This window comes from Rhea pennata, chromosome 1 (genome assembly GCF_028389875.1).
Source record: "Rhea pennata isolate bPtePen1 chromosome 1, bPtePen1.pri, whole genome shotgun sequence".
NCBI classification, from domain to species: Eukaryota; Metazoa; Chordata; class Aves; order Rheiformes; family Rheidae; genus Rhea; species Rhea pennata.
This window is the reverse complement of record NC_084663.1, coordinates 36,133,986-36,149,068: the sequence shown is the minus strand read 5'-3', so window position 1 is coordinate 36,149,068 and position 15,083 is coordinate 36,133,986. Positions and strand designations below refer to the sequence as shown.

The window sequence follows — 15,083 nt, the reverse complement described above, 5'->3', positions numbered from 1 at the left end:
GATGAAATTTCCTGGGTCAAGTTAGCTTCTTCTGTTAGTCAGAAATTATTGCCCTGATCTACCATCATAATTCTTTCATATTGAAACTTTCTATTTCTTTGTTGGACATTTAAACACTACTCTTTGGGGACATTTAGGCACTTTGATGAAAATAGCTAGCATCCCTTGCCAACCCATGTTGCAGTTTTCTAAGTGTACCTCTGAACGAAGTTTGAATGGCTCATCAATATTCAGGGGCTATGCAATTCACTGAATCTCAAAAAAATAGCTGATATTTACCAAATTTACTTCTTTACTGTGAAGTGTGCATAGCTAGTTCCAGCCTTTGAAAAAGTTCCTGTCACAAGTCTATTTATTATGGGAGTTTAGCCCTACAGTTTAATGATAATCATTTATAGGTCACAGAAATCTAGACTGGTCACAGTCTTTGTGCCAAAGGCAGACTTTTACAAAAAAATCATAAGTCAAGGGGCCTAATAATCAAAAGGACTAAAAGAAGAAGGGAATCAAGGCAGTGGGAGTATTCTATCATGCTATGCAGATGCTCTGAAGCAGAAGTAACAGTTCAGTACTAAACTTCTACATTACCACATGACCCTAAATGCAGAAAATCCAAATCATGTGTGAAATTAAATACAAAGTTCTTTAGAGATATACTTGAATGCCAGAAAAGCAAAAATTACCATTCCAGTGCTGTCTAGCTGACATGCTGAACCTGATTTCCAACTTGGTCTTAATTTGTTCTTTCATTTCATACTCACCATAAATATATATGCTATAAATATAGCATAAATATGGATTGACTTTAGGAATTTTTGTTCTGATTGTCAGGTGGAACAAGGATCTCATTCCAAATCCTTTGAACTTTGGAAAACAAGAAGTCTCTTGGACTCCAAAAGATTTTGAAATAGGCCCATAAAAGCATGAAAGTTGAAAAAAATATGGGCATTTTGACTTTTAATTGTGAAATATTATAGGCAAATTCACAGAATGCAAAGTGCAGAAAAATTTTCTAGGAAGGTCAAGATAACCCAAACATTCAACACCCAAGCAAATTTTCAATATCAAATTTTATTTCATTTAGTTCTGGCTTTCAGAGTCTTATGGATACTGATATTAAAGACTGAAAAGAAGAAAGAAGGGACTTGTTAATATTACTTGAAAGAAAATGATTTCTAGACACAGGATTGCATTATTATTTTTTTAATTAGAAGCTTTTGCCTAGAAGTTTTACAATTTGCCCTGACTAGTTTTCACCCCTAGCTGCATATCCTTGCGATTACAGTAGGTCTTGATACTAGCTATTCAGAAGGGTCCCTCTTTATTTATTTTATTTTTTTTTATGAGAAGACATAATGTACAAATCATGAGAAATGAAATGTATTGTTTGTGTATTTTTACGAAGGAATAGCTTTTCCTAAGGTAAGATTGCATCCATTGTAAAATATTATGTTATTTTCTGCAGAACCTGAAAACTGATGGGATTACTCCGAAATCAAAAGAAAATATTTCTGTAATGTTCAAAGAAAAACATAAATGGATTTCAGTTGCATGTCATTAATTGGTGATTTTTACAAGCATTACTTTCTTCCACATGAAAATCACTCCATCAGTCCAGCCAAGAGGTTTTCTGCCTTTGTCCCAAAGGATTCCACTTGTGATTTTCCTTTTCTTTTTTTCTTTTGAGTTTTACCTTTTCTGGCATGTTTGAGGTACTGCCCTCATGTCTGGAGAATATTTTCAGCTTCTATGATGGAAAGTAAAATGGGTTCTGAAGGCTCTTTGTAAATTTTTGGTTTCTTCCACTTCTCCATTAAGTGGAAAAGGCCCAACACTGAAAAAAAAAAAAAAAAAGGAGGTTTCTGCTCTCATTTGCAACTCCATTTTCTACCAATCTCTTGCCCTTTTGCAGGTATAATAGGACAGTTCTTTGAATATTCAGTGGTCCTTTTTATTTTTCTCAGGAAATCCTAATGAGCTTCTAACACCTCATTAGCTACAGCATAGGAATGACATACAAATGCCAGAATCATGCTAGCATGCTCTAAAACTAGAGCTGCTTCTTGTCTCACTTCCCCTGTGATCTCTGAGGGCTTCTTTGGATCAGTTCTGCAAGTCAGTCATGATACCTTTCAGCTGAGAGAGACTTAGGCATTCTGAAATCTCACATTATCACAACCTAAATAGTAGCCTCTTTCCATGGGTTTTTGGCACAGGGAAGAGAGGAAATGGGTAATGGATACTATCAATCAGAGAATGTCAGTCATACTGACATTCAAAGTTACTCACAACAATCCAGGTTACTCACAGTTGCCAGTGAAGGAGTGAAAAACTCTAAAACTAATTGGAATTAGATTCCTCAGCTGTTCTTCCTTGAAGAACAAAGTGAATGTGCTAGTAGATCTTGTTTCTCCTTAAGAATAATGGTGATTGTCCTGTCCTCTCTGAGAACTGCTCAAAATGAAGCAAAAAAAAAAAAAAAAAAAAAAAAAAAGTTTCAGGCAAGAATAAGTGGAAGATTGATGCGTAAGACTACATTAAAAAAGAAGAGGAGCAACATGAAACCATTTGCGTAAAACTTCCAAAATTGTTCATGCTTCCATAAGTTGTAGCGTACTATTTTTTCCACGTTGGTGAAGACTAGGTTCATCTTAGGAAAAACACTGCTGTTGTAAATAGGCTCCAAAAGACTTTATATATTCTGTAAAATGGACTGAACTTTCCTCCACTGATTAGCATCTGCAGATGATGTCTTCAGAGATCCCACAGTCCTGACTGTCATTCAGCCTATAATGAGGAATCTCATAGAACTTTTAACACTGAGATACCAGGTAAAGCTATAGAATATCTGTTTTGCTGTGGCTTCTCTATATGATGTGGCCTGCTTGGATGATATGACTTGCAGCATGGATATGTTCTCAAGGAGACAATGGACTGTGTCTAACCAACCTGTATCTACAAACTCAGTATGAATAATAGATTCAAGTATTGTGATAGAGCTGCATTTTTAAGAAGTCCCAAACATTTTTGCTTCTTCCAGTTTTAGAATGCCAGAAAATATCTTGCTGATGCCAGCCAGAAGAACAACAGCTTTTTCCTTCATCATGACTTAAAGCTTTTTGGCTCAGGAACATGTTCCTGCCAAAAGAAGACTGAAGGGTTTTACCCCTTCTTGTGCTGTTACCAATTTAGGCATATTCATCACAGAAAAATCTCAGTAATTGGCATTCTAGAATTTTGAGATCATGCTGTCCTGCCTCCTTGTCATCTTTTCTGAGTGACCTTAGAAAAGGAGAGCAAACCAAATTTATCGTCTTCAAGGCATCATTCTAATTCCATTAGTCAATAATTTTTGTTCAATAATTTCAAAGTCCAAAACAGGAGCAGGACAGTGCAACTTGCCAGAGTTGAAACAGACTACTTGAAAAGCCAATTTATTTTGGAGAATAGTTCAAGAGATTGCCATTCAAGAGTCCTTTTTCTCCATCTTGACCTTAAATCACAGCATCATTAATACTTACATCCCTGAAATTTGAAGACAATAACCTTCAGAGCCTTTCAGCCTTTCCTTCGTTTCTCCATATTTTAAAACATCAGCATCTAGTTACGATTAGCTATTCTGGTTCAGTCATACATATCTTGCCCTGGGATATGTCCTGGTCAGAAGACAACGAGAAGAAGCAAGTATGAGGAGGAATGGCAATATTCTTAAAGAAATAGAAGTTAAATTGAATAGTAAAGTAGATTATCAATACGTTTTCTGTAGTTCATTTTTCTTGTAGAAAAGATACGTCTTTTCTGTGTACTGTGAAATCCAAAATCGTCTCAAGATGATTCTCAGGGAACAGGGGTTAAAGAAAGTTCTAACTTCCCCATGGAAATCTCTGTAAAACTCAAGCAAGAAGACATTAGTACTAAGTTAAGCAGTAATGGTGGTGACTTGTATCAGTTTATCATGGTTCAAAAAATCTAGATAGATAGATCATGGTAGACGCCAGGGAATGGCATCAAGCTACTATTTTCTGCAGTAAAGCACATTGTATTGTGCTATGACAACCATTTCCAAGAATGCTACAGGAACCCATGACCATATATGTCAGAAACACATAAAGAGTGAAATTTTGTCTCTACTGCTCACAACTTCAAAGATGGATGATGGATTTGCTCTCTGTTTTGTTTTCTGTTATGCTTCTTGAGCTAACAGTACTGGCTTTTCTCTTTCCTTCTTTTTCTGTAGGGACCAAGATGACTAGACCTATTAGTTGGAATGAGCAACCATAATCTGGACTACTTCATAGTGATCCAGACTTTACATATTTTTCCCTAAGCAGTGAGGAATCCTCCTAATTGCTCATCTAAGCTAGCTTTTAGGTGAATAGCCCTTCAGTCTTTCTTTTCCCTACTTTATTAAAACTTGAGATAGGGTGACAGGGATTTTTTCTGTAATATTCCAGATCTTCCATCTTTCATCTTTTTTCCTTTGTGTATTAGAGTGATGGTGTGATTGGTACTCATACTGGAGAAAATTAAAATTAGATGCTCTTAAAATAATTTTATGTTCTCTAAGTGAGTACCCACTACTCTGTCAGCCCCCACTACTTTGTTTAGGATTTTTCCAAGCATAATGAAGTCTTTTCTTCCTTTGGAGATGCTAAACGGATCAAAAAAGAGAGGAAAATGATCAAAACGTTTCAAGTTGATGACTGATTCATTGTTTTTAAACACTTTTTTCCTGCCAGGATATTGCTCTACTGCTTTCTAACATGTTTTGTAGTTCTGTTATATTCCCTCAGCTATGACAGTATTGCTGGAGCCAAATGTGAGTGCACTATCTCAAAAAGCCAGCAGTGGGAGCTGGTAAGAAAGTGGGGAAAAATCATCAGAGGAATCTCTGAAGCTTGGGACAAAGGCAGAAAATACATCAGTACTGCACTAACAGAGCAGCAGGTACCCTCATAGAGAAGATAAAATTACAGGTAAGGAAAGAATTATGTTTCTATTTTGGTCTCGTCCAAATGGCTTATCACTCTCTCTTCAAAATCCCTCGAAAAATAGTGCATTACAAACATATGAAGCAAATAGATCAAAGATGTAATGATTTTTTTTACTGGGGATAACTAGAAGCTCAGTCTTATCCTTGTCTCTGGAAAAATACATTAAAATATCAAATACATTATGTCTATTAGCCAATTTAAAACCTTAACCTAGTTTTAAAACACCTAGGTTTTTTTTTGTTTTTTTGTTTGTTTTTAGAATATTAGACAAAGGAAATCACTTCTTAGAGGTTTACCTTTCCAATAAGAATAACTATAGTTTTTTCTTTAGGTAAGTGAGGTGGGATTAAGCTGAAAAGGTAAGGACTGTGTTCCCATCTCTGCCTCTCCTTTTACTTTCTCACAGTTGACAGGGTAGTATGACTCTTTATTTAGCTTCCGTTTCCCCATCTTTCTAAAGGAAAGAGGCTACCTTTATCTCCCATTTGAGATGACTAGATGGAAGAAGTGCTGTACAAGTGAAGAAAATTACAGTTATTTAATTAACTGTCTTGCAGTCTTTTATGTTGTGATGCTTCAGCCCCAATATGGAGTTGTGATCACCACAAAAACTACAAGAGGATATTCTTGCCTGAATTTCTACAGTTATTACCTGTCACAGAGAGTAAATTAAGGTTTATGTTTAACTCTTTTTTACTTAAAACTCTATTGTCTAAAAATGTTGAATTTTTGTAGTGTTAAAACAGTTCTACCATAAACATTTCTCTGCTAAGTCATGGAAGCGCTGAGACATTCTAGGTATCGTCCTGAATAATGTGCATTCTAGTGGCATCCCTTTGGAAGAGAATAATAACGAAGTACATTGGAAAGCCTAATGAATTAGATTTAGGCTTGACATAACTCATATGTCTTCATCAAAGATACACTATGATAATTGTTCTAGTGAGTTGTGGTCAATTAAATTCATTTTGTAAACTATAGAATTCAAGGAAATATGAATCCAGACCCATCCTTATTTATTTTATAGTATTTAAATGTGCAGAGACTTTATAAAAGCAACAAGTTACTGAAGTTATGAGCCACAGCCTAATCTTGTAATAGATGTTTCTAATGATCTAAATTAAAAAGTCTAAAGAAAGATAAAATAAAATAAAAATAAAAATCTTTTCATAGCATTGTTTAAATAAAAATAAGCAAACTTTTGAAAAGCTGTGCACTCCTTTTTGAAAATGATCATTATCAGCATGTCCAAAGCCAGTACCATACGTATAAATAAGGAACTAGCTGCATAAGTTCAGTGTTGTCTTTTGAAATGTGTCATCTGTTATTTTATGGTAGTTCCAATAACCTACTAACAATAGTAATAATTCTAAGTAGAGTTCTCATTAGAATGCTTCCGTCTTTCAAACTTTACACCATTGTTGTGTTTTTACTTTAAACGTATATAGGAAGAACACATCGATTCTTTCATTTAGCTGAAAACAAATTCTGACTTTATGCCTTTTTTCTATACCACAGGTCTATCCATGGACTGATTTTCAAAGAGCTTTGCAAATATTGTTTATCATAATTAAAGATTGTTGATATGCTTGGACAAAATTTGTTTTTGGTGACAGATTAATGAGTTTTTGGTGTCAAATCAATGAGTTTGTTAAACTTGAATATGTTTAAACATTTCCCTTGAGATTACTGTTATTGTGTGTTCGTTTTTTTTTTTTTTTTTTTTTTTTTTTTCCTGAAAACATGCTCTTTGGTAAGAGAAGTTGCTCTGATTGTAAAATACGTTCTGTACTTTTCCTTGTAAGTTAAAGAAAATTCCATCAATCCCTGTTTCGTTTTCTGTAACTAATTCGGTAACAGTGTAGTACTTGACATGTGTTTGTTTCTTAGGCAAACGTGTAAAACTCTTCAAGTCCGAATGGAGAAGTAGAAAAAGGAGGTTTCTGCTGTGCCTGATGACAATTTTTGATTTTTCCACACACACAAAATATTCTGGCTCCACGTTGGAGCACTAGTTGTGATGAATCCTAATCTTGGTCGGATTCTAAGGAAGGGCCAGACGTTCGTTGAGGAACAAAGAGTCAAACTACTCCAGAAAATGTGTTCCAGCCCTGGTTTATTACTCACAGAGCAGCAGGTGTGTACAAATACAGGTTTACACAGTATTAACAGGAATTGTTGTACCTAACTCTTCATTGTAGTTACTTAGTTTGCTGCAGATGCCCAGGAATCGTGCCTTATTTGAGCAGAGCTTCAGGAGGTTGGTGCAAGAGATTCTGCACTGCGCTGCTAAGCAGCCTCGGTGTGTCAATCAGATGCTTCTGGGAGCCTTTAAAGGTCATTCTTCACTCACTCTCCTTTCAAAGGTAGACCCAATTCATGACCTAAGTATACTCACTGTTGCAGGAAAGCTCTGGAGAGGTGAACAGAGCTTAAAAAGAAGTACGTCTTGGTATGTCCACTTAGGTGTTGTTTATAGTCATAGCTCAAAGCTCAGCATTGTGTACTGGATTTATCAAAACTCAGGAAACAGTTGGAAAAAGGGAATTTCCACTATATTCTTAAGATATGGTAGATATCTTAAAACCATGTTTAAGATGCAAGACTGCCATTTTCAGAAATGTATGTCATGCTGTCAAATGTTTTTTGCTTTCTATTTTTCTAGTCCCACATTTAAGATCATTTGGCATGTGCCTGTCAGAAATGGAGCAAGTGGAAAGCACAATTTACATTTTATTGCCCTCTTAGTTTTTACTTATTAACACTGATTTTATAGGCCTGCATTCTTTAACATCAAAAATCTCCCACTGAAATTGTTAAGAGTAGTGGGTAAACTTGGAATACAGAATTATACCTCGAATTGAATTGTGTGAACTTTTTCAATATGTTTGTTTCATCCTTAATGCAATTCCTAAGCACAGGAGTTAGCACAAATATAATTCTGATAAGTCATAGTGTGATAAAAGTATTAAAAAATTAGAAGCTTTAGAATCTTGTTTTATCAAAAACATCAAAAACTTTTGAATCATTGAACTGTATTGGGAAATGTTCAGTTTAATTAATAAAATGAGTTAGAAATGATAACTAAAGGACAGATCTGAGGATCTAGAATTCTAAATTGCTCTGTTATCAGCTTGGGAACTTGCTTAAAGTAACAGTTTTCATACTGAAATACCTAAAGTATAATTAAAGAAAAATTTACAGCTCTTGAGCCTTATTTTCAGAAGCAAGGTAGGGTCAAAGTTTTATGGGCAGGAATGAAACATTTAAAGACTTTTGAAAAACTTGTCTGTCAGTACATAAACCTCACTGAAAGGACTCTGTATAATTATTAAATATCTATTTTCAAAACTACTCACAGATCACTCAAATTTTGCCTGCTGTCATTAGCCCAAGTCAAATAGCAGTATGTAATATTGAAACGGCAGCCTATTTCTCAACTCACAGTTCTCTGCTACAGTTATTTGCATCAAGCTTATCCTGGAAATACGTTTCAATGCCTGTAACCTTTCCCAAAACTTTGCAAGAGTTTCTTGTGCACTTAGAAACTTAGTTATCAACCACAGACACCCAAATCCACATCTATTACTGTAGAGTGACTATGAATCCTATTAAAGAAGTGTCCCTAACAGCTCTTTGCTCCAGCTTCTCCACTTTAGAAAATACAGAATTCTCAAGCTTTGAGGATATCGTGAGCCTGTCTTTGTTAATGTTTGCAAAACACTTTTGAGAATTACAGCTGGAAAGTATTAGAGAAGTACAAAATCATTGTATTTTATGAGCAAGCACTTTCCAAGATTGCAAGTTGATCTGTTTCAGTGGATAAACTTGCACAAGCAGCAATGCAAACTGTCACTTGCTTTCACAAACCACATATGAATGATAGTGCCTGGCAAACACACTGTACAGATTTTGAAATTCAAAAAGATAGTGTGCTTCCATCTGTTCAAAAGATTCATTTGCAGTCTAGACCTTTATTTGCAGAGGGCAAGAGAGGAAAGAAAGCCGCTGACAGATGTTTGGTTCTGGTTATGTGGACCCTTCTGTTTCTGCACTGTGATACTCGTGTTAGGTTTTCAGCACCAGAACAAAGTTATTTCTCTCACAGAAATGCACAACCGGCATAGCCCTCTTCAGTTGCTCTTTCCTTCTCTACTAGGAAAGATTTGCTAAAGAATTACTTTGTTCACTCAGTTTTATTAACTTCATGGTGCTCTGTTGATGCATGCTATGAGAATCTAAAAATAAAGGCAGAAAGTGGAAGGAATTGTGTTATGTACGAATATGTACAAATAAGGGTTGTATTGGCTGATCTGTACATCTTGAAGACAGTAGCCATCCACAGCTAAGCATTTTCATGTGTCTTTTTCATAAAGCATTATCAAAGAGAATCTTATAGCATTCCTTGTTTTAGCTTATCTAAGGCTGTCCATTGAAAAGATTTGTAGGACTCTTCTTATTTTTTAAGAAATCCCCTCATCATTATTGTTTTTGATAGGCCATTAAAAACTGACAGAAGAAAGCTTTGGGTTCCAAGGTATTTTCTTTGTCTCACAAACTTCCACTTAGCTCAGGATGAGTTATTAATTATTTTTAAATTCTTTCTGTCTTGTGTATCTCTGAAAAAGGACAGCTTTGAAGATTCTTGAGTATTCTGAGATATTCTGAGACAGTGCTTAGGCTATCACCATGCGCACAATCCTGTATGTTTGACAGAGCAATTCTTATTTAAGAGAGAAGACCAGCATTAAGTTCCTCCTGTTTCATGTATTTATTTATATTCTTCGGTGAACACCTGGATCAGAAGGTCCACCATACCTCTGAGTCTAATGTAGAGGGAAAAAAACATGGCTTAAAAATTTCCCTCAGTGTGCATTTGCATTAATACATGATCCCAGTGGCATTATAATGGACTTCTCCCCAACACTCCCTCCGCTAATTCTATTGTTTGCTGGACAAGGGCATCTGTTCAATTGCAGGTTCCTAACTTTCAAGTACTTGACTTTGCAAACTGAAGAGTGTGTTTTAATATGGATTTTGTGCATCGTCTGTCTGAACATAGAAAAAAATCAAAAGAGCTGCCAGGCAAAAAATTAGTAATGTATGAAGATGTATTATGAAATATTCCAGCACATGCTGATTTCAATATATTGTACATTGTTATCTATTTTCTTCTAACATCATTAAAAAGTAATTACAGTAATTAGGTGCCTCATTTACAAATATAAACTATTCTGTAGTTAGCAAATCCATAGTGGTGTATTTGTCAGTGAAGAAATAGAAGATATGTGTTATACCTAATCTTGACCCTGTAAGTCTGACGCTTGGAGCAAGGAGAGGTGTACTACTATTTAGAGAATATTCAATCAGCCATTCTTTATAGACTTAATTTTGCTCCCTTCCTCTACTTACGTGGAAAGAAGTCTTCAAGAAAAGTATCAGGCTGGGTTTTCTATGGGAAGGTATTCGGACAGGAGAGAGGGTGCCCTCCCTGGTATTCATCAGCTGTGGGGGTTTCACAGATGAGGACATTTTTCACCCGTTGTCAGCACCACTCAAATGAAGGCTGTCCAGAAAAAACTCTTGAGCTAGTAGCCTTTCTAGTAGATTGCCTCTGAGGTCTCTTCATCGCTGGACACTCTGGGTTACACTGGCAAAAGTGTTCTACTCAAAAGCTGAATCAGTTTAACGAGTTAAAAAAAGAAAGAAAAAAATGTGGAAAACTGCAGTTGTATTTAATTATATATTGTTGTTTTAAAATACAACAAATGAGTTCACATACAATTACAGCCAATTTACAGCAGCCACTCACCAATTTAAATTAAAAAGTCTGCAACTGCAGAGTAATTATGCTTTAATTGCACATTTAGTAGAAGAAAGTGAGGAGAGTCTAATGCGTTGTATTTATGATATAACAACCATGTGAAAAAATATATTAACATAAAGGAAGCAATTATGCTCCAAGTATGAACAAATTAATTCAAATCAATACCTAGAATACTTAAGGTGTTAGGTCTTTTTTCCATTTGTATTGCTCAGCAGCAGCAAAGTTAATTTTCATACATATTAATTATTAACTGAAAAATTGATGAGACCTGATTTGCTTCCATTCAGGATTCACTGTTCTCTTAGGATTTTAGAGATCAGAACATACTGCTATCAGTCCCTTTTTGCCTATTAAGGCCATTGACACAGTATCTTGCTTCCTAGCTGCTCAAAATGCACAGCTTTTATTATAGCCAGAATTAAGCATTTCTGAAAATAACATCGCTAGATATTAGCTAAAATTTCACTGCTTCTTTATGAAATTGCCTTTTCGTCTAAGAGGTCCATTCTCTCCTTAATGTGTGTGGATATATAACTTGCATTAATGCTAATGGCTGGTGTGTGCTTGCTTAACAAGTATTACCTTTCGGCGTAGAGGCAAATGTGGACCACTATGTGTGTTCCTCAGTGTTAGTGTGTGTGACCTGTGAGTTAAAAGGAAAGAAAAAGACAGCAGGGGGAATAATACAAGTTCAGGCAAGGGGAAGCGGTTAAAAACTCCAATCATGTAATCGTAAAAGAGAGGCCTGTGCAGCTTGTTTTCCTATACAGTCTGTATAAACATGATGAGCTGTGTATATGGTTAGACATCCACTATGGAGCAAAGATTTGAACAACTAACTGAAACTGTTTTTCTTCGTATCACCTGTTTATTCTGTGTAACAGTGCATGCTGCTTGTATATGGACTTTCTCACCATGCAGTTGTAGAGCTGCATTGGGGGCAGTTTAGGCCTGCAGATTATGATTTTACTGAATTTCCTCCTGACTTCACTGAGGAGAACACATTTGCACTTGCAAACAGCCATGTAACTGAGCACTCATGTATGTGTGAAAATGCTAGCTCCAGTTTATCACTGTAGCCGATGTGTTGAGGTGGGTGAACTGGATATTATAGAAATAATAGACTTCCTTGTCACATTTCTACTAGTTTCAAAAGATTTTGGTTTGTAAGCCTAACAATACAGAATCACCTTATCTACAACTTTGGGCTTAGTTTAATGCATGTGAGAAGTTGTGGTGTCATATGGGCAAACTGAATATCATCACAGATAATCTCATGTGAATTTTGCCAGAAAATCTGTCTCTTGGGAATATTTTCTGCCATTTTGCAACTCTGAGCCAGTTTAAATGGTGACCCACGAGGGAAGAAAGTGCTGCCACAAGGATATTTCTCTTCCTCTAGCAGGATGTGCTAGCCTGCTGTGCCAGGCAGCTTGATTCAGCTATACAGTTTGGTTCAGCAGTAGCTTGAAGATTACCTGTGTTGTGAACTCTGAGGGCTAAAAGACCCCTGTATATGCTGCCTTTACTTTATGTGACTGGAAAGCTGCCAGTCTGTCTTTTCAGAAGCAAAGGTTTACTCAGTGTGTTTGTAGGCAGAGCAGATAATTCATGTGAGTCACTGAGGCTGCGCTTGTTCAGTTGTGCCTCTGAGGGACCTTCCTCTGCTTCTGCTTTGGTTCTGGTCTACTCCGTGGTGCAAAAATGTAAGATGCTTTTACCCTGCATGCATATGGCCTCTTTGGGAATCTCGCATCATTTGATCAGTCTTTGGTGCACTTTGCATCAGTTGATTTACTAGAGTTTTATATGTGTATATCAAGTGAAGCTAATAAAAGTCCATCTGTAGATAGGTTCAGGAGATGTGTGTTTTACAATATGCGGCACAGGAGCACCGGGGTCCATGAGTAGAATTCCAGCGTGTTATAATAACACAAAGAATAAATAATGATAAGGTGCTGTGTCAGCCTTTTGAGCTTTGGTGCATAGCATAGAAATATGTTGCCTGATTTTTAAATTAATTCTTCATTATATTTTCAGGCAATCTTACACTACAGAAGAGGTCACATGAGACTGTTTCCAACAGCAAGAACAAAATAAAATAAGAGCAGTGTAATAAATAAACCTGTGTATCATAAAAATCACAAAGCACAATTTTATTATTGCCTTCTTAAGTGCAATTCCTAGAAACTACTTGGTGGAGAAGGCAAACTAAAGTAATGAACTCCTAGAACAGTCCTTTTAATATTCTGCTCAATGTTCCTGTTCCGCAGAGCTGACAAGAGCAGTATGCAAATAGTTTTGCTGAGGGCAAAAGAATGTTTCATCATTAAGGAGCATGACCCTTCTCTCTGTGATCAAAATGAAAAACATATGCCCCTTGATGCCAGAAAGTGTTATTGTGACCGATCCAATGGGTTGTTCCTCAAGAGCTGGGATGGTGTCCCCTGATACAATTTGATATTAAAATGTTACATAATCATTAATTGTATCCACTGACACAGCAGAAATATTCCTTAAAGTTATACTTCTTTGGTATGACAGATTTTTTTTTTCCTTTTCATGTTTAAAATCCAAATCAGACACAGAGGAAGTCCAATTATGGTGAAATACTTTGTCTCTTGCTCTTTTGCTGTGGTCCTTCTGTTCCACACTTGTTTTATGTTAGCCTGGGTGAAACCACTCCAAGTGAACTTTTTGATCGTTATTTTATCCCTTGTGAATAACAGGGTATAGATCTATCTCATGTTTATGTATACATGCTCTTTGTCCTGTTTCCTCATTTGCTTATTGCTGCTAAAATGTATTTAGCCCTTAACAGGACATTGCGTTTTAAAGTAGCATGCAAAGAAAAGAAGAATACATCTCCAGTTGCAGTCAATATTTAACTCAATTGCTAACATTTTAAAAGCATAGTTGTTAAGATACAAGTGTTCTAACACTGAAAAAGATGAACATAATACTGACTGTTTTCTTGAATCCAGCACTTTTAACTTTTGTGGACTGGTAATCTGTGACTTTCAGATTTTTCTTATGAAATTTTTAAGCATGGTCGTATTTCAGTTTCTCCTTATCAGGTCCTATTCCAACAAAGCACTTCAACACACAATCTAAGCCAGGGAGCAACCAATCTAATACTACTGGGTATTTTTCACTTGTTTAAAAACACGTGAGAGAGCTTTGCTGGACAGAGATCTTGTATTTCAATCTCAGTTTCCAGTACTTCAAAAATAGATCCTCTATGTAAAGTTTTGATTTTCTGATTTTCTTTTTCTTTACAGGTAACTCGATAGCTAAAGACAAATCAAGTCAACCTCGAGGCTGATAACATTAAACACATCACACAGGGAATTTCATTCCTCCATGCAATTCTTGAAGTGAAATTTTATATTTTTGGGGTGTATCCTTCAGAATCAATTGTTTCAGTGAGAAACTGGCTTGTAATCAGCAACAGCCTCAAGACCAGAAATACTGGAAAGTTACTGTGAACTTCTGTGTCACAAAGATTTCAACTGACTGAACTGTGTACACGTGTAAAATTGCACTTGTGGAGGAATTTGCAGCTGTAATCGCAAGGGGCGATATTCAAAAGGTGTGGAAAGACAGCAGTCTTTCAGATTCTCCGTTCCAGACTGGTCGCTTTTCGTCTTGATCAAGTCAGCCTCCAAAATGTACTGGTTCCTTCTCTCTAAAATGAACCCTGGTCCAGCATTAAGAATGCTGGTGGACTGCATACTACTTTAATTAAATTTCTGTTGCAGAAATTGTCCTCTGGCATGGCGCAGTTCTAGACGTTTTTATTTGTGTTCTAATCTTGAAGCTCTGAAAGGTACATATTTCAACATCTTGAAGTTACTTTTGTTATAGGAATGGAAATATATATCCATTGTTAATAATTACTGTTGACAAGTAATAGTTATCTGAATACATCAGTCATATTAGAATGTATAGTCAGATTGACATGTTTCCCTAAGGCTAACCAACTACTGCAGCTCTTTGGCAGTTAAAAAAGTTGTGGTCAAAACTCAATTACCACTTCCATTATAAGGCATTTTATACCTTTAAGATATACATTTCCATTTAGTTTGAAGGAGATGGATGTTCCTGCTATGTACTTCACTCTCCTAACCTTTAATTCTTTGAAATTCATGGTAAAAGGTCAATGACACTCTTTTATCTCTTTTTATAAAGGTAGACAGGGAGTATGCATATGAGTTTTGCAATTCTGAAATTGGACGGTACTCATTCATATTTTTTTTTTA

At 36.0% G+C, this 15,083-nt stretch overlaps 1 protein-coding gene across 1 annotated transcript in view; it reads left to right on the top strand.

The window, feature by feature from the left end:
- The window catches only part of TAFA2 (TAFA chemokine like family member 2), a 52,431-nt gene extending 38,317 nt beyond the window's left edge, over positions 1 to 14,114 (top strand). The window contains exon 4 of the mRNA XM_062566977.1: positions 14,103 to 14,114. Coding sequence (XP_062422961.1) covers positions 14,103 to 14,114 — 12 coding nt within the window. The remainder of the gene's footprint in view (positions 1 to 14,102) is intronic.
- Positions 14,115 to 15,083: the final 969 nt, after the last annotated feature.